The sequence below is a fragment of the Homalodisca vitripennis genome, chromosome 3, assembly GCF_021130785.1.
Source record: "Homalodisca vitripennis isolate AUS2020 chromosome 3, UT_GWSS_2.1, whole genome shotgun sequence".
Lineage (NCBI taxonomy): Eukaryota > Metazoa > Arthropoda > Insecta > Hemiptera > Cicadellidae > Homalodisca > Homalodisca vitripennis.
This window is the reverse complement of record NC_060209.1, coordinates 164,577,919-164,598,279: the sequence shown is the minus strand read 5'-3', so window position 1 is coordinate 164,598,279 and position 20,361 is coordinate 164,577,919. Positions and strand designations below refer to the sequence as shown.

Sequence of the window (20,361 nt, the reverse complement as noted above, 5' to 3'; positions counted from 1 at the left end):
TCATTTATGCTGAATGGAAGCGTAAACAGGCACAATTGCCGTTACTGGAGTAGCGAAAATCCTCACTGGATGCGGGAGGCACATACGCAGTATCCACTAAAGGTGAATGTCTGGCTTGGTGTGATAGGTACCCAGTTGGTAGGTCCTTTCTTTATTGAAGGAAATTTAAATGCAATATCATAACAACGTTTGCTGGAAAATGAACATTACATCAGCAACTTCGAAACATGTTTGGAGAGAACATTTCCAGAATATCTGGTTTCAACGGGACGGAGCAACCTCACACTACGGCATCCATGTAAGAGCCTATTTAAACACTGTTTTTGGGCAACAGTGGATTGGAAGGCGGGGGACTGTAGAATGGCCAGCGTGTTCACCAGATCTGTCTCCATTAGACTATTTTGTTTGGGGTTACCTTAAGGACAGCGTCTACAAAACAAAGCCTCAAAATTTAAATGATCTGAGACAAAGAATACTTCAAGAATATCAGACAATTCCTCAAGTTTTTTGAGTACATACACTTCTAATTTGAATATTAGAAATAATATTTTCCACTGGAGACAGATATATTCAAATGATGTGCTTGAGTGTGTCTCTAGATTGAGCTCATCACAAAGTGAAGATGTTTATGGTTTCTCCAACCATAATAAATATTAAAGAAATAGTTAAAAGAAATAATAAATATTATACTTGAGCCCTTAACTTTTCTTTTTAATTTGATACTTGAGAAGAGTATTTTTTCCAGATATTCTTAAAGTGGTCAAAGTTTATACCGGTTTACAAAAAAGGAGATAAATCATGCCCCTCTAGTTATTGCCCGATTTCACTAGTACCTATATTTAGTAAGATTCTTGATTATTGTATGAAAGAGCAATTATATAATTACTTTTTGGAGAGCAAACTTCTGTTTAAAGAGCAGTTTGGTTTTTTGCCTGGTAAAAAACACTATAACAGTGGCTGAATTGGTTGTTGAAAAAATCTTGAGAAGCTTCGAAAATAAGGAAACATTATCTGCCACTTTAGTTGACCTGTCTAAAGCATTTGACAATATATATCTCATGATTTGCTTTTAAGAAAACTTCAATGTTATGGTATACAAGGTAGAGAGTTACAATTAATGACATCCTATTTAAATAATAGAAGGCAAATTGTAGCTCAAGACTCTCATGTATCTGAGTTTAAAACTGTTTAAAATAGGTAATCCCTCAAGGCTCTGTCATTGGGCCTTTTTTTGTTTATTGTAGCCGTAAATGATTTTGCATTTAATGTACCCTGTATGTCTGTCTTATATGCAGATGATACAACCTTACTCAATTTTGGAAAAGATTTAACTAACCTAGACATTGTACAGAGTAATGTTATGAGGGTTGCTTTTGAATGGTTTAGGGAAAAATTATCTAAATATAAACATTAATAAAACTGAAAACATTTATTTTCGTTTAAGCTCTGGTGTAACAAATATAAATAGCTCAGTTAAGTTGTTGGGGGTTCATTTGGATGACAGGCTTAGTTGGGATACTAACACAAGTAGTTTATGTACGGTACAAAGTTATCTAGGGTTACTTATTTATTGCGTAGGTTAAGTTTATGTGTAAATAGATATATATATATTATTAACATAATATTTGGCCTTTTTCCACTCACTTCTGTCATATGGTATAATTCTGGTGGGGTAACAGTAGTAGAGCCCAAAGAGTTTTTCCTGTGGCAGAAGCAAGCTTTACGACTGATCAAGAATGTGAAGGGTAAAGAACCTTGTAGACCAATTTTTAAAGAGTTTTTAATAATGACTGTACCATCTATGTATATATATTATTGTTTAGTTAAAGTTAAAGAAAATCTGAATGAGTATGAGATGCGTCACGACATTCATAACTACAACACAAGGGCCAAGCATATGTTGAATTTAATTCCTTTAAGACTTGAGAAATTAAAAAAAGTCACTGCTTTATGGAGGTTCAGCTTTTCAATAAGTTACCTGATAATTGCAAAGACAACAACTATCAATAAATTTAAAATTGTTCTTAAGAATTGGCTTAAGATAACTCCCTTATACACTGTTGATGAATTCTTTGCCTGTGATACAAGTACCTTAATATTTTAACTGTTAACTTTGTTGTTTTTAAATTTCTTTTATTATCTTTCTGTAACTTTGTTTTTGTTATTTATTAATATTGTTTAAGTGATCATTTTAATTGTTTAAATTTTAAGTGTTAACGTTGAAGCTTTCTAGTGACACTGATAGTACTGAATTGTTTTATTTTCCTCTTTTGTGCATTTTTATTTAATAAATTATGTATTTTATTTGATACAATTTTAATTTCTATCACTAGATTAATGTTTTTCTTCAGATTATAAATTTGTTAATAATTTAAAAGAAAACATTTTAGTGTAATCTAGTTTATATTAGTATTATAGTATATGCTTACTATGTATATGACTATGTCTATTATGCAATTTTTCTATTTAATGACAATAAAGCTTCTTGACTCTTGAAAATGTAATATTTCCCTCATCTTTGGTGCCAGTGCTGGATACTTAGAATCAAGAAGTCTAATTACTGTTGTTGGATCCTAATAATCTATTGAAGTTGATTCTGTTGTGGTTTTCCATTTACAATTTATTAATATAACCTTACATGGAAAAGCAATACTATTTTAACAATATTAATATTTAAATACACCCTTTTCTCTAATGTTTTTAATTTGTATGGAAAAATCAAGTTATGAAACCTGACTGACCAATTGTTGAATACGATTAATGACATTGCCACCAAACCGAGGATAGAAGTCATCATCAAATTCTGTTGCATCTGTAGAGCGACATAGGAGCAACACAGCATTGATGACAGCTTGTCTGAAAAAAAAAAATAAAATGTCAGATCTTGTTATATTTTTATTATTTTAAGATAAAGGAATCCAAGTAATATTTCTTTACAAATAAATCTAGAGAAAACAAATACATTATATTTATATTTATACAATTAGATTATTGTAAGCAGTAAGTTATGAAGAGACATTTCACTTTTTTTTTGTTCTCTGCTTCTAAATTGCACTTAGTCCTATAAGAACCTTAGCGCTGCTTCCAGAGTAACAGGATATTCAAGATAGGTAAGGTTAGGGGGTAGGGGCCGCCTCCTATCGAGATCCATGAGGAAGAATTACGGCACCAATCTAAAAGTCATGTCCTCTGGAAGAAGAGGAGGCCAGCTCTGAACCAGCCTCTCCAGTTAAAGAAGGCAAGGAGTGGCACACCCTTGTTGAGGCTAGCAAGAACCTCTGATTCTTAAGGAATGAACCCCACCACCTCCAACAGTCATCTCCTGCAGTAGACTAGACCTATCAAATTACCCTTGCACCCCAGAATCTCAACATTTGCGGTTAGTGATGTGCCGCTCCTGGATCCATAAGATTGCCTAGATTTAAGTGACACATCGGTTTTTGTTGTGCCCAGTGGTAGGTTTGACTATAAGGTATAAAACAGCCAGAAGTGATCCCTGCTGAGTCTAATCACATCACTTATCCCTCCAATAAATCTGTACTTATTAAGTTTTTAACATTTTTAGTTAATTTTTGTTAAAAATTAATACTATCTCTGGACTTACAGTCAGGGCCGGTGTATGAAAAATGTTAGGACCATGCGGAGTGCTGATTTGGCGTCCTCCAACACAATTTTAAACAACAACCAACAAGCCTCTTTTTGTTGTTTGTATTATAACAATCACTAAAATAAAAGCCACACTTTTAATAAGTTTATTGATTCTAAGTTATAGATAAATTAAATATATAAATTACATTTTAGTGTGTGTGGATGCATGCATGTGTGTGTGTGTGAGAGATTTAATTCTTAAGGGCAAGTCATATTCTTGGCCTGTATTTCTAATTTTGCCCAGAACTAAAACTGTAACATGTTCAGCTCTCCGTTTTTTATCCAGTATTGTAAAAATAATACTTTTTTAGAATACATTTCTTAAGGCTAGTAAATCCTTAAAAAATCCCTTTTAACAAAATTTAAATCTATGTTAGGATTTATATGTATGATAATTTCATCCTATGTAATTGGTTACAGGTTTTACAGAAACCATCTTCTCCTTAATTTTTAAATATTTAATATCCACTTAAATAGTTATAATTACAAATATATACAAAACCTAATATGTAGATAGCAAAATCGCATTAAAAAAAATTAACTTTTCTTGTGATATTTTTGATAGGTGAAATTAAAAACTATTTTGGTGTTCATGAATTTCTTATTTCGTTTTCTATTGCTAGTGTTACCAATACTCAGTCATTCCTGTGAGGTGGTCAACCTTAAATAATTCTTAACCAGTAATTCAGTAATCACAGTAATGAGAATTCTTAAGCTAATAAATATGTTAGGAAACAGGTCAACATATCAATTCACTTTTAGATGAGACAATGTCTGTTCGATTGTGCTTTTTTGGTAGCATAGGAGATAGAAGTAGAAGCTCTTCCACTAGCTCATCTATGCTGCACTCATTCTGATCATTCAGAAGTAACTGGAGATTTTAACAGTCAACTCTAAGTTTTTTTTCCATGTGTTGACTTTCCATTTATTCTAATCTTTCTGTCTAGAAGTCGATTGCTGCATCTAGGATGACAAAACAGTCAACTGTAAGAGAGTTCTTTTCTACTTCAGTAGTTTCATCTTCTCCTTCATGACAAAACTGTCATCACTTTTCTTAGCCTGATATTAGGTTCACTAGTGAACTTTGGGATTATCTACAATTGTTCAGCCAGCTCTTTGACATTGTTAATGATACTGTTTAAGTAATTCTTTTATGTCATGTCTTCCAAAAATGACAACATTTTCAACCAGGTCAATAGCAACCTGTACGGTAAGTTAATATTTTGCTTCTGACCTTCTTTTTCAACTAAGTTTATTTTGAAAGGTACGTATGTACTACCCTGTAACTAAACAGCACAAAAATTTGAAATCATTAAATTTCTTTGCAAATCCCGCAGTGGTACTTTTTTGAAATGCATCTATTTTTGGATGAATTGTGCTTCATATACTGTATAAATAAATAATTTTTAACAGTGTCCATCAAAATGCTCCACCTGTGTATAGAGTTAGAAAAATATTTAAGATCTCTTGAACAATTCTGCAAAATTGGATAGCTATTCAACATAAGAGAACAGCATCACTGATGACTAAATTTATGGAATGGCTTCCACATGGATGTTGATGCTCATTTTGGATGTTTTAACTCAAGCAGTGAATTCAAGTTTCATGAAGAGCTACTCCCCTCAGATGCTCAGCCAGTACAAAATCAACTTTGGAAATATGATCTGCAAGTTTAATCATGAAAGGCCAGTCCTTGAGTGCTCAAATATTGAACAATAATTAGAAGTACTTTCAAAATTTTGTACCAGTGGTCATTTTCCGCTTTAATTAGTCTCTGATTTTCATAATTTATGGTTTTACCTAAACATAATCTTTGAGAAAGTTTCCACCATGATTGAAAATATTTTACATCAGATAGTGACTTTTTGTGCTGAGGTATTGTTACTGTAACTTGTTTTGCCAATCATTAAACCCACTTGTTGCAAATCAAATATTTATTTCTCATTTGGATACAATGCAGTACATAGAGGATTGTAATTAGCTTATGGATTAGTTTCATATTTTTGCTTAAAATATTTAAAATAAGTCATAAGTTTTAAAATAAATCCAACTATTTGAAGGCAAAACTGAATGATGTCAATTTATAATATGTTAACATCAGAAAAAAGTCATTAACAGAGTAATAGGTTTTGTTTATTAGTATATGTTGGATGTTCTTTATGCTTTTTGTATTTATTTCAACATACTTATTTTAAATATTATCATATTATATATAATATTTATTATATTGTATTTATATAGTATTATCAACACAAACATATATACAAAGACAGAGGCTGAGAGGTGCAAATGGTTGAAGGTCCTAGAGGCTATTTGCTCCGAAAACCCAGGAATTGCCTAAGCTGGTGAGCTACCAATGCCCAGCGGCTCCTGAAGGCCAGGATTTGCTAGGAGCACGGGAGGTCCTAGAGGCTGAGAGCTTCCAGAGAATAAGGGGTGTCAGAGGCCATAGCCTGCTAGAGAATGGGGCCTACCAGAGGCCCGTAGTACCTACAGGCTAAGAGCTTCCAGAGACCGAGAGGTGCTAAAGGCCTAAGCCTTCAAGAGACCGGGATCTGTCAGAGGTTAGGGGCTCTTAGAGGCTAAGAGCTCTTGGGGCCTGAGAATTCCCAAAATAATATACATGAAATAGGTCTCAGAAGCACTCAGGAGACTTATAGTGTTTCAGAATTAGTTTAATGTATGTTCTTGTAACTTTTATGACTAAGGTAAGGTAAGGTGGCTCAGTGACATATTTTTCATTGAACCAGGCTCAACATTTGCTCTGTGTTGCAGCTGTAGGAGAAACTATTTCAGAAAATTACCCCCAATCATTACAAAATCTTGAGAGATATATAATTAAACCTGACCATAAACAACTGAAGATGATTAAAACTGTCAAATCTAGATAAAGAAATTGAAAATCACCACTTTTGGCCAAATAGCCAACCTGTATATATGGTAAGCTGATACTGATTTAACATTTATTTACTTATAAGTTTGAATTACTTGTACTAGTTGAATTACTTGTAGTAGTTTATCAAGATAAAAATATATGATCTAAGAAAATGTATTTTTAAATTTACACATTAAATTTAAAGTTGAGATGGCGAGACCAGATCAGAAGAGACATAAGAAAACTGGGAAGAAGGGAAGAAGAGGCAATGGATAGAGAGATCTGGAGGCAGTGTGTTGGCGAGGCAAAGTACCACCTTGGGTACCAAGAGCCACGGCAGTAAGTAAGTAAGTACATATTAAATACATTTTATATATTTAACCCTTTTGATACCCTCATATTTCAGCCTCTACCAAAATTAGTGAGGCTGATAATTGACTTCTTTCTTAGTTAGAAATCAGGTTGTCTGCTCATACAGTACAAATTGGTTCTCAGCTCTGTACTATAACTAGTGTTTTTTCTAAGTATTTGTTAAAATTAGAATTAGAATCATTAAAATGAATATTGATTAAAAAATGAAATTAATAAAATGATAAGTGAACTCTTAAACATGACCAGGGGTTTTTATGACTAATGGTCAGCAAACAGTACAAACTCTATGTATCAGATGTTGCATGCATGAATATCTCACTGGCTGTGTTTATTTTTTCCAATCTACCGATCTTTAGAATTATTAATTTATAGTTATTTGCCCAGTGGCTATACTTCCTATGCCCTACTGAACAATATCGTTGATATATTTGTCACTCATAAGTTTTACTACTTTTTCTTTCATGACTTTTAGTAAATATTCTATTATACTAATTATTCTAAAGTCGTGGCAGAGTCTAAAAGAAACTCATCGAAGCTAACAGGGCTAGGAGGTTCGGCTCTTCTGCCTTATGCCTACCGATCAACAAGAAAATCTCAACATTGTTCAATAGCTCTAAATGTATTTTATTTAAATATAAAATCAATTCAAAAATCTGTTAGGCTTAGTCATATGTGTTAAAATTATTCTAGTTAGATCAGTATGAATGTAATATAATTACTTTAAGTGAAAACTTGTTTTATGTTAAAGAATTTAATTCATTTATCCATATTAATTATATATGTAAACATAGATATTTAAGTACAGATGGGCCAAGGGATCTGAGTGTACAGCCAAGGCTCTACTAGCCATCTATGAAACTTTGACCTCACCTACGCGCTGTGATTGAATTTGATTTAAAAGAACTGAACTATCAGAACACCTTTTATTGGATTATAATCACAATGCAACTGAATAAATCAGTAAATATTCCAGTTCTTGCCTCTTGGGTCACGAGAATACCAAAGAATGGGCTCTAAGGGATAGCCCAAAACATATTAAAGAATGAAAGTTTGTATACATTATTGCATATGATACAACAAAATTTATTTCTTAGTAGTTTTGAACTATGATGTTTTAAAATAATTCCAATCTTTCATAAATGATCCTGTACTTAAATTATCAGAAGGTTAATATTGCAGATTGGATGGGTGGATTCTATAAATACTGGTGCAGATCTGTTCCAAATTCATGCTGCTACAGAATACAATTCAGGTCGTGGTAAAACTCAGTATTGAGGAACTTGATCTGGATTTAGCTTCCTCAACTGTAATCACTCTTAATGAGAAGTTTGCAAAAATTAGTTAGTGATAGTTCATCAAAGTTTACATTGACTTTTAATTTAAAAAAATTTAGGATCAGTACTTACGTATCAGCATCTATAAGGCTTTCATTCACCTCGCGGTAGTAGTAAGAAAAGTCAAACACTTTCTTGACATATTTGTTGGAGGGACAGAGGGTGACAGTGGGGAAAGGAAGTTCCCAAATGGGTGTGGGATTGTCTGCAAAGGTCACAAGCACTGGAGTTGTTGTCCACTTGTGCCAGACTCGCAGAATCAGCAGGGAGCCGCACGTCAGACTGGCCAGAATCACCACTACCCACCACAATCTGATACACATAAACGTTATTTAATAATATGTAATGAGTTTTTCCTTCCTTTTGGATTTACGTTTCTGCAAAAGGACATTTTTTGTCATGCATTCACTGTATAATATGTTAACAGTACTAGATTTACTATTATTTATTTATTAGAAGCAACCAAGAAAATCCTGCATGTTTCAGTCACTTGTTACATGGAAGACAAAATCACATTCATAAATAGTACAGGACATAAAAAGGAAGTAACATAGCAGCCAGAGTAAAAAAAATCAGACTCAAAGTAAAAAAACCCTCCCTGCATATTACTATAGCTACTGCTAGGGTGCTAGTGCTTGGCTATTCCAGTGCTGAAAGTACACACAACATTTAACCAAAGTTGAAATTCCCAGATTGTTCCAGTAACAAATTTCTTAGACCATTCAAATTTATTCACTTAATTCACTAATCAATTAATTAATTTAGTTTTGTGTGAAATTTTAAAACATAAATTTTAAATGTTTAAAGGCTTTTTAAATTTAACAAGAGTATCAACCCTTATGTCCAACCAGCCAAATCTTTTACATGTTGATTTCATTTTACTAAATATTTAAAAATATCTGAACTCTAATAAAATAAATTAAGATTTGTTTTCTATTAACTGTTGTACTGACATTTATATTATAAACAATTTTACATCAGATGTTGATGAAAGAATATAACGATTCCTACAAACCATGTTACAACCTGAAAAAATGTAATTTAAAAAATGGAGTTTAACATATACAATTAAAATTTAATTTGATGGAACTAGTACGATACAGAGGGTACCATAACTATGGGGAAAATAACTATGAGGAGCAAATTATGATGTCTTGTCTAGGAAATATGCTGGTTACATATAGTATTTAGGAGATCAGAGGGTAAATAATAATTTCTGCTATAAAATCAAGGTCAGATAAGAAAGAACTCAATAAAATTTCTTTGCCTAAGTGGGTCTGATTAGCTGACATTTAAAGAATCAAAATTATTAAGAATACAGGTAATCTATTAGGCATAATCTGATGGTAATTATAGCCTTGAAAGTAATAAAGAAAGTGTTCAGTATTATATGTTTTGGGTTGATATTGATTCATAAAATAAAATTTTCAAAAATAAATTATTAATACTTTCTTTTAGAAAAGTAGCACTGTCAATCAAATTTATTTAGAAGAAAATGAGCATTTAATAATCATTTGATTAATTGATAATAGATTATGTAAAATATACAATATACTTACTTCTCTGACCAGGGTCGACCACTCTCTCCCAGATACCGTATCCCATGCAGCCCAGAATTGGAGCAATACTCCTGTAGTGTGTCCTTCAACAGAGGCTTATTCTGGTAGGCACTTAGAGGCCTTATTCTTCTGTTCAATAAAACAACAAACAGCTGTTACTCTAAGTGTTACAGAGTACTGATGTAATATCTGTATGATATTAATTTATTTTAATGTTTGGGGAGCTATCACGACTTATTAGACAGTTGGTAACAATGGGTAGAATAGTCAGTTTTGAAACATGGATAAAAATGAAGCAATAATGCCCACTCTATAATTTACTGCATTATTAGAAACAGCATAAATAATAATAATGAAAGCATGAGGAGTTTTACATTTTGATCATACTCACTGAAATGAAATTGATATACTGGTAATGTATACAAAACAGGCATTTTCAATTAATATTTTATTCCATTCTTTATACTATTGCTCAATTGTAACTTTCAAAACTGTATTACTGATCCCCAAATTTTTTTATATAACAGTGTATAACTACTGAGATGTTTAGCTTTATGCTGATAGCATTAAGGTCTTTCTTTGGATCACTTGAGTGACAGACCATTTATTATTTAGCATTGCTATAAGCCGTTAATTTTGCTTTAGTGTGATTTGAATTAACGACATGCCTATAAACTCAACAAAATTATTTTTACTTTAGAAACTAATCCTTCATTCTTTTTTACGAGATTAGGGCCAACGGTATCATACAGATAATTTTGTTGTTCTCATGGATTCCAAGATAAATCTTCTTTGAATATGCAAACAATTCAGTCTTGAAAGCTAAATAAACTTGGATTTTGTGATATAGAAATTATTAGAGGCTTTACATATCCCTGTTCTGAACCTTAAGTAGTACTGTCCAGAATGGAGATCAAGTCAAGTAGTATTATCTGGGATAGAGATCAAGACAAGTAATACTGTCTGGAATTAGGATCAAGCAAGTAGTACTGTCTGGAATGGAGATCAAGACAAGTAATACTGTCTGAAATTGGGATCAAGCAAGTAGTACTGTCTGGAATGGAGATCAAGGCAAGTGGTAAAGCCAAAAAGATAAAGAAAAACAACATACCCCAGAGAAAACCAACACGAAGAGAAACAGATTTATAATGGCTCATGAAGCCTACCTCCACACAGCAAGCCCAGAACTAAAAGCAGAAGCTGCAAGACAAGTAGTACTATCTGGAATGTGGATCAAGACAAGTAGTACTATCTGGAATTGAAATCAAAGCAAGTAGTACTGGCTGGAATGTAGATCAAGCGTAGTATCACTGTCTGGAATGGAGATCAAGACAACTCAGATTTAGCAATCAATGAATTTTCTGTTATGGATGGTCTGGAAATTGCCCGATCTCTTAGAACGATATGGGAAGGGAGCTTCAATTTTCACTTCTTTCATCTCATTGTACCGTGGTAGACTTTTTGTTTTTCTATCAAGCTTTACATGTTTATGTTCTATCTGGAGAAAATACAAGATTAAGTCTAGGAGTTCCAAGGCATAAATTTGAGATAGGTTTGTTAGTCCCTATTTTAGGGCATATATTTACTAGATACACTAGTAATTGTAAACACTTTGGAATATTTAGATATTTTTTGATGACAACTTGGAAAAGTTTTTAACATGAAAATAACATGTAACGTGTGACTGTGACTTATTCTCTTACACAGATTTTTTCAAGGTACTATCTTATTTTACTACTATGACATACTTGAGTCTTAACTCTATTTTTCACAGTTAGTTTTTAGAATTCAATCAATCAATCAATCAATAATACTTTAATCATAATCATAAAGAACAGATATAAGCGTCAAGTTACAGTAAGAAAGACAGGTAGAATAGAAAACCAGAATAAGATGGTTTACAAAGTGTTTCTTCCGGTATTTTGTAGTCAATGCTGAGGAGTCCCTGAAGCATGTGTCATGAACTCGTCCATTGTGTAAATTGATTTATTGATTAGCCATTCTCGAAGTTGTCTTCTCATTGTAGCTGAATCTTGAGTCTTCAACTCGACAGGTAGAACATTAAATAGTTTTGCCCCTGCATATGAAGGCTTTTTTTTCAAACAAGGCAGTCCGGTGGGATTGAAGGATGAAATCGTCGGCATGGCGAGTTTGTCGCCCATGTATGTCTTTGTTTTTTGGTAACTTGAGTCTGCAGGCAAATAAAACAACTTCTAAAATATACAGGGATGTCATAGTTAAAATATTAAAGTTCTTAAAGACTTCACGACAGCTGTCAAGGGGTTGAAGGCTAGCCATTGTTCTAAGGGCTCTTTTTTGAAGGACCAAAATCCTATTTAAATTACTGCATGAACTGTTTCCCCATAAGATTATGCCATATCTGATCTTTGATTCAAAGAGTGCAAAATAAGTGATCCTTGTTGCCTCAAATGTACTTGTAGCTTTCACTCTTTTTATGGCAAAAATAGCCGAGCTAAGTTGGTGGCACATCTCGTCAATGTGGTGGCTCCAAGACAGTTTTTTCATCTAGAGTGACACCAAGGTGTTTAGTTGATAAGACACGTTCCAACCCTGGAGTTTCGCAAACTGCATCGTCATGTCTTCCTAGAATTAACTGTTTTGTTTTGCACTCGTTGAAAACTAGATCATTGTTCAGACAGTACTGTTGAGCCATATTAACAGATATGAAGGTGCTTATTTCAAGTTGCTCTATTAATTTGTTGCTAGATACAAGAACTGTGTCATCAGCATATATGACAGGATAACTAAAGTGGTTTATATGGGATGGAAGATCTGATATAAATAAAAGAAACAGTACTGGGCCCATTACAGCTTTTCAATTGTGATAGAGGATTAGTGAGTTGTCTATTCACTGTTGTGGGTGCAAAATTCATAAAATTACAATATTTAAAGCATTTATGTTTGTTTCAGTAACTAACAAAACTAAAAAAATATATATGAAAAATATAATACTAAAAAATATATATGATGACATCAAACGTTTTTTGTAACTAAAACATAGAAATTTATTTTGTCTTAAAAACCAAATTCTAAAAAATAATCACTGTACATAAAAAAATAACAGAATTGTTGTAAGTAATCATAACACTTATTAATATCTGGACTAAAATGTTCAAGCATTTCAGAATAATTTGGCTTATTTTAAATATTTTAAAACTAAAATTGAAATAAATTTTACCAACCTGTCAAAATTAAATAAAAAAACAAACTCAGGTAGTTGCTTTGTAAACATTTAACTATAGTATTTACAATAAAGCACAGTGTAGTGATCAAGCCAAAACTTGCTATTAATTAAATTGTATTAGGAATAGTATAAAGTTTGTAAGTATATACCTGGTTCGCCTAATTTGGACAGGAGAAAGAATCACCATAGTTAACAACAACAACTGTCAACTGTCACCTCAGTTCTGTTGTTGCTACTGAGGAAACATATTAATAGTTACAGTATCTGACAACATACCCTGGTCGCATGTTGCATGTAACATTCCACAGAAAATATGGCACAACACACAGATGATAACAGTAATTTAAATTAATTAAACATTCATAGTGGACCTATTTACCATAACATGGGGCAATAGATTGTACAATAATTGAACTGAAATTAACTGTGCATAAATGTTTATAAATTTAATGTATGTTTTTCACTTATCTTGCAATAGTTGACATATTTATGTTGGAATACAGTCACTATAAGAGCTGGTCATATCAGATAAAATAAATTCCTTGTTTGTATGAGGTTAAAAACAAAATGACAAATTAAAATTTATAAAGCTTATTGAAGATATCTCTGTTTAAGAAATTTAGGCTGTAGGTTGCGTAAGTGCTAAGTTTGAAATCTAAATGCAGAGAAATGTGTACTCCAGCTATTTACAAAACAGATGCATCACTAGTCTAAGTTAAAGTGGTAAATGTTGTGATGGGGGGGGGGGAGGAAGAAGTTGAGCAACAACTGTGTAGCAAATCTTTTGGCTCTCTGTAGATATCTGGAGACCTGCCAGAAGTATCTATTGCCAACTACTGTTACTACACACATGTTGTCAACACAAATTGAATTTTGCAGAGATTATTCGTGTTTTAGTGTGTCAATTATAAAACAAAGAAATGAATTATAGCAAATCAAAACATCTCATTATAATGATAATAATTTTCACATCAAAGAGTTAACAAATACTTTCCATGTAACCTGTTTTAGCAAAATGTTTCTACTATACTTTGTTAATCCCAATGTTCTTTATTTTATGCACATTCTATACTACAAAAAGCCTCTATTAACATCAAGTGGAAAGAAACTTGAAGAAGAAATTTAAGAATTTTAAAGAAAAGACTACATCTTAAGCAGAAAGAATTTCGCTTGAACTACATGGCATGTTTATCTATCAAGCATAAATGGAAATAATCCTTTTATGACAAAAGAGGCTTTAAACTAATTTCCTTTCCTATTTTTAATACAATTCCAAACTACAATAATATTTTACTTAAAGTAATGACCATTACACTTCAATTACTAACGTTAATGTAAAATCTGTGTTCTATAAATACTAAAGGTATTTCTTCAGTTAACAAGACTGTAGCTCATTATGCTTAAAATTCCATCACAGTAAACCTAATCACATTTTTAGATAGATTTTCCAGTCTTAACTAGTGGTGCTGTGTTCTTGTAAAAAGTTCTTCGACTCAACATGATTAACCAGTATGTCATAACAGATCTTAATGAAAATTAGCATGAGTTTTCTTCAATTATAGTAAAAATTATTATTGGTGAGGCCAATCTGAGCCAAGGGCTAAAACTATTTACCACTCAACTAAACACCTATATGTTAATTGGTTTTAACCCAAATTGACTTGAAGAGGTACTGGATGGTTTGTCCTGAGAATAGAAAATTTATCCTATAGTTACAGGTGTAATGGATAAGCATTGATACCATTTATTAGCTATCCTAGAGTTTGCTTAAGCTTTGGAGTCATCATTTACTCTTTTTCTAGAATCCGGTGACTAGTGAGGAGGTTCTGACAACCATAATATCTTTCTTTCCTGTATTTAGAACTGATGATATTAATCCTTGGCAGTGCAATGTAGTTTCAGCTTCTATTCTAACTCTTTAGTTACTTCGTTTTGACTCAGTTGATAATCTTTGACAATCCTTTGGTTAGAAGGACAATCTCTACTTTCAACCCACAAGTATGATCTCAGTTGTCATCAACCATTCCATAAAATACATTCTCTGATAAAGATAAAAGTGAATATTCAACCATATTGGTTCAGCTTATTCATAACCTGGGTACAAGTTATAATAAAACTGGACTCTTCCTATCCATCTACATAAAATACAGGTGTATGGATCCCTCCAAATTTTTTTTCTGGCTACATTCTTGACTATTATCTTTGTGTCTGATGATTGATTTTAAGGGTATCAATCTAGAAAAAATATAATCGAGAAAAAAAAATAATTTTATTTTTTTAAACCCTTTAATATCTTATTATAACCTCCACCAAAATTAGTGCGGCTGACGACCAATTTCTTTCTTAGAAATAATTCCTGTATTGATGTCAAGCAAAATCAGATGGCGTTCTTATAAGTGAAAATTGGCTCTCAGCTTCTAGACTATGATGCATTAATTGTTTCTGATTCTCTTTTGCTTGATTTGAAGGATGTTTCATGATATTTGGATTTGAGATTGAGAACTATCAAATAACATCTTAGGCTTTTACTGAAGTTATTCTCTTTTTTTAATAAAAATTTTGTCAGATTACTCAGTATTGAGAGTAGCAAGCAGCATGAGCTGAGTACAGTTCTGGATTCTCACTTATAAATTATTGAAAGAAAAGATTTTAAACAGCTTCCACATTTACCTTGGTGGAAGAAACGTGTTACCAAGATGTCTGCTTATAGTGAATTGTGTTTCCTCAATATGGACTTGAACGTGGAATCTGTAAAAAGGTTGAGATATTTACTTTCATCTTTATCAGAGAATGAAAAAGTTTCTTTTGAATACTAACAGCACTTAAAATGTACGCACTTATTTCTTTGGTTTTTTCCTAAAGATTTTTTTCTTGTATGTGGAATCTACATGAGATTTTGAGAAAACTTTTAATTAGAATAGACAGTGGGGGGCAGGGCAGAGCACTGGATCAGAGCACTATTTTTTTAGCAAGATAAAGGTAAGTTACACTCAATGTTTAGATTCAAATAGAGTGTATTTATCTTTCAGATGTCTGCATCTGAGGAAAGATGTTACTCGGTATAGACTTCAAAGTCAATCACTAGTTTATTGACACAATAATCTAGGGCGGTTTCTTGAACCTCAGCAGCTCTTGACAATTTTTTGGTCCTTTTTCCTTCCTTGTATTTAACTCACTTCTGTGCTTTGTATAATAACAATAAAAAATTGAGATTGGTATTAGATCACTCAGTTTATGCAATAAGTACGGCTGCTCAAATATGCGACTACTAGCATTTCCCTTGCTACAGTGCATGATGCGTCTTCTCTCTGGCTACCAGCATCCCTTGTTTGATGGCTGTGAAAGCCAGTTTCCTATTTTAAATGGGTTGGGAAGCTAACCATGGTTGGTCTCATAATGAAAATACTTAAGATGGTAAGAACAACTATTTTCATAGAATCTGCGGGAATTGGCGTGCCAGAGTACTTCACAGTTTGATAAATGTGTTTAAACTCAGGGAAGCTCCAAATATAGTGATATATTGACACAATCGCTATATTTCATATCCCCAAACATAACCCCAAAGTCAGGATTATGTTCAGATTGTCCATATTCAAATTAGCTGTTTCCCTATAAGAATATAAACTACATAGAGAAGATATTTTTAAGGAGATGCCTTTCTTCTTGAGCCACTGGTCTGTATGAGGATATTATCAAACAGATTAAGGGGGAGAGTCACTACAGTACAAGCTCGATGCTACTATAAAAAGTGCTACTAGTCATAGACAGAATTTGAACCTGTGCTATCTTTAACTCAGAACCAATCCACAACATCATAAACCGCCCAGCAACCTGAATTCATATGGTATTTAGGTTTTCAGTGCCATGACAGTTGCTGTGCATCACAGAAAGCTGTGTACATAATACAAAGCAACATTGTCACATTAAGTGTAATGATGTTGAATGTAACTCTGTGACAGTGACTCTATCACATTTAAGTTGTCTGTGACAAAATATAAGTTGTTTGATAGCCATGAAGATGTTGCTGACACATACGAAGTGAGTGGTGATCCTGCATCAAGTGGTTTGCATGCCACAAAGTTATCAATATAGGTAATCAGTTCTTGAGGCTAGTTCTGTCTCAGAAATAAACCATTTCCCCAAGAGGATTATCTCCTGGCTGGATTATATCGGCTAGTTAAACCTAGATTTGAAACAGTGAAAACTGATGTATAGTAGGTTATTTAGTCTTGAAACAGTTTGCACATGTAGGGGTGAGGGAGTTGAGTGGAAGTGTGGGTTGTGTGGGGTAAGAAGAGCAGGATGGTAGGTGGTAGCTCGTAGGATATTAGCACTATTGCAGATATTGGGCTGATGCGTGCCTAGAGTTTCATTTACTCCATTAACATTGCGCGACTCTTAGACATTGCTCGTTAAGAAAATAAAATATTTCTAAGAATAAATTATTTCTGAGTTGTATATTCCGCAACTACCTTAATCATCCACTAAAAGAGTAATCCCAATCATGCAGTCGACATCATCAGTGATTTGGTGTTCAAAACTGCTAGGGCAATCAGCATCACTGCCTTCGCTGTCACTGACACTGAACAGATGATCCTTTCACGTGTAAATAATCTTCCTCCACCTTATTCACACGTTCAAAGCAGGTTTTCTATTTATCTTGACTAATTGAATAAAACTATTCTGTAACTATTTCAACACTTTATGTTGAAAATCTAGTATTTTCTATTTTTATGTACTCCTTTACCATGGTCCACATCAATTCTATTGGGTTGAGGTCAGGATAGTATGGGGGTAAACTTACAACATGGTGGCCAGCTACTTGTTATGTATTATCAATTTTATAACTTTTAAACAATGGCTTGTTAATTTTTATTAGGTTATACAGTTCAGGTTTCAACTAACTGAGTTTTGACAAATATTTTTCTCAGCTAACCATTTTTTGTTTTCTTAGGACAAGAAGCTGAGAAAATACACCTAATCCTACAAGGACATTTGCGCTGCTTCAGGAGTGACAGGATATTCTGGATAGGTAAGATGGGGTAGGGATCCTTAAGATCCTTCAGTAAGAATTTAGGGCACTAATCTCAAGTCATGTTCCCTCGGAAGAAGGAGAAGCTAGCTCTAAACCAGCCTCTCCAGTTAAAGCAGGAGGTGGCACACCCTTATGTCTAGGCTAGCAAGAACCTTTGACTCTTAGGGAACGAACTCCACCAACTCCAACAGTCATCTCTCACAGTAGACTAGACCTATCGAATTACCCTTGCACCCCAGAATCTCAACATTTGCGTTTAGTGATGTGCTGCTCTTGGCTATCCATAAGGTTACCCAGATTTAAGTGACAGATCGGTTTTTGCTGAGCCAAGTTTGGGTTCAACTGGATGGTATAAACCAGCAAGAACTGAACCCTCCTGGGTCTCAGCAAACCATTTGATCATACTATTTTTTTAAACTTGTTGGTGCCAGATTTAACTGTACATTATGGTAGAATGCGTTGTCAAAAACAAAACTTTGTATCTTCAGATTTGAGATGAGTTTTTCTTCTACCCATTTCTTATAGTTCTTAAAATTCGCTTCTTGGTGATAATCACTCGTATTCATTCCAGATTCAAACATACTAAGGCGTTAGGGATGAATCCCATCCATCTTCACCTCACCATGGAGAAAAATCACTTGTTTCCCTTTACTAACTGGGTTCTTTAAACCCCTTAGTTACACTATCTGTGCAAGTTAAAGATACCACAGAAGAGCTGAGAAATTATGTTTCATCCATATATGTTATGACCTAGTTCACAAAACTCTTGTATGTTCCTTAAATAATTCAATCTCATATTGCGCATATCTGATTTTGCTATTAGAAGTTTCCTGTTATTTTCTGCGCTTTTCAACTTGAAACCCAGTTGCAAAATAATCTTTTGTCAACTAGATACACTCCCTTCATATTGTAATCTGTTTTAATGTTACCCTTTCCTATTTTGTTACGTGAAAGTCGTTATTACTGTTCTCAGGAAACATTTATTAAAAACATTGGAAATCTCTCTTTGTAGTGCATTTCTTTGTTTCTACTGGCGGATTTTTACTTTCTTTTAAAACTCTGTACACGGTACTTGATTTCCCACAAGCATGTGCTACCTTGCATCTTAGCTGCTTTCCTGACAATCTGGGATACTGTTTCTCCATATAATTATAGACGTATATTATTTAGCACGCTTAACTATGAATAACTGGTCCTTTACAGTTTTCTAAACCAAAGCACTTGCGGTGTCCATTGTAATCACTGAGATTTATGATTTTAGCCACGCTAATATGCACTTCCCTCATGGAGCAGACAGAATCAAGATCAGATGAACAGGCTGAGCCGCACAAGCGTGCAGCACCCTAGGTGTATTTCATGTCTAAATAATCTATCTATATCACTTACATCCAGTGAATGTCCCGGAGTTGCACATCACTAACCGCAAATGTTGAGATACTGAGGTGAAAGGGTTGATCAATAGGTGCGGAAGATGACTGTTGGAGTGGTGTGACTACTCCCTTAATGTTAAGGCACCGTCCCCTGTCCACTCTTGACTGTAGAACGCTGGAACAGAGCTAAACTCTCCTTCTTACAAGATAACTTGACTAGGATGTAATGTGTCCACTGCCCCTCCACATGGCATCTTACCCTTTATTCCCAACTTTACCTACCCTGAATATCCTATCACTGTAAAAGCAGCGTAAAGATCTTCTTAGGACTAGGTGCAACAAGATGTTTCCCCAGCTTCTTGTCACAAACAAAAAATAAATTGGCACTAATAACGCAATCAGCAAGGCTTAAGAAATTTATTGGGAACTTTTAAACTGATATGAAACATAAAAGTATTGTTAGGACAGCACAATATTTAATTTTACATTACTATAAGGGTGGACTTTAGATAAAAAATACCAAGAACTTCAAAAAATCTTTTATTGTGGCCTATTTGACACGAAGGTAGGAAAAATTTGAATGCTTATTATTACTTTAATTATAATAATCTAAAAAATGTAGAAAAACTGGCCAAACAGAGGTTGTTATGGAACTAAATGAAAAGGTTGCATCTATTTCTTAATACAACATTTACATATTTTAGAATTTCTTTGTGTTTAATTACATAAAAAGCATTTACTATGTTTTTATAAATTAATAAGAAAACAAATTCATATTTAAAAAATTTACAAATGGTACTATATGTATGTAATATTTTAATATAGAAGTTGAAGTAACAGTTCTAATATGTTTTGTTTATGTATTTTACATGTGGTGTTCATTTCTGAAGCAGTTACAACATGTTTTGTGAAATTTAGATGTTATATTTTATATACAAGAACAATTCACAATTCATTCCAATT

The 20,361-nt window shown here is 33.2% G+C and overlaps 1 protein-coding gene across 1 annotated transcript in view; it reads right to left on the bottom strand.

Moving 5' to 3' along the window:
- Positions 1-13,280, bottom strand: part of LOC124358438 (pickpocket protein 28-like) — a 37,838-nt gene extending 24,558 nt beyond the window's left edge. Inside the window, exons 1-4 of the mRNA XM_046810735.1 lie at positions 13,270-13,280; positions 9,789-9,917; positions 8,302-8,541; positions 2,742-2,856 (exon numbers count right to left, since the gene is read on the bottom strand). Of these exons, the coding sequence (XP_046666691.1) occupies positions 2,742-2,856; positions 8,302-8,541; positions 9,789-9,917; positions 13,270-13,280 (495 nt within the window). The remainder of the gene's footprint in view (positions 1-2,741; positions 2,857-8,301; positions 8,542-9,788; positions 9,918-13,269) is intronic.
- Between the last annotated feature and the right edge of the window lie 7,081 nt (positions 13,281-20,361).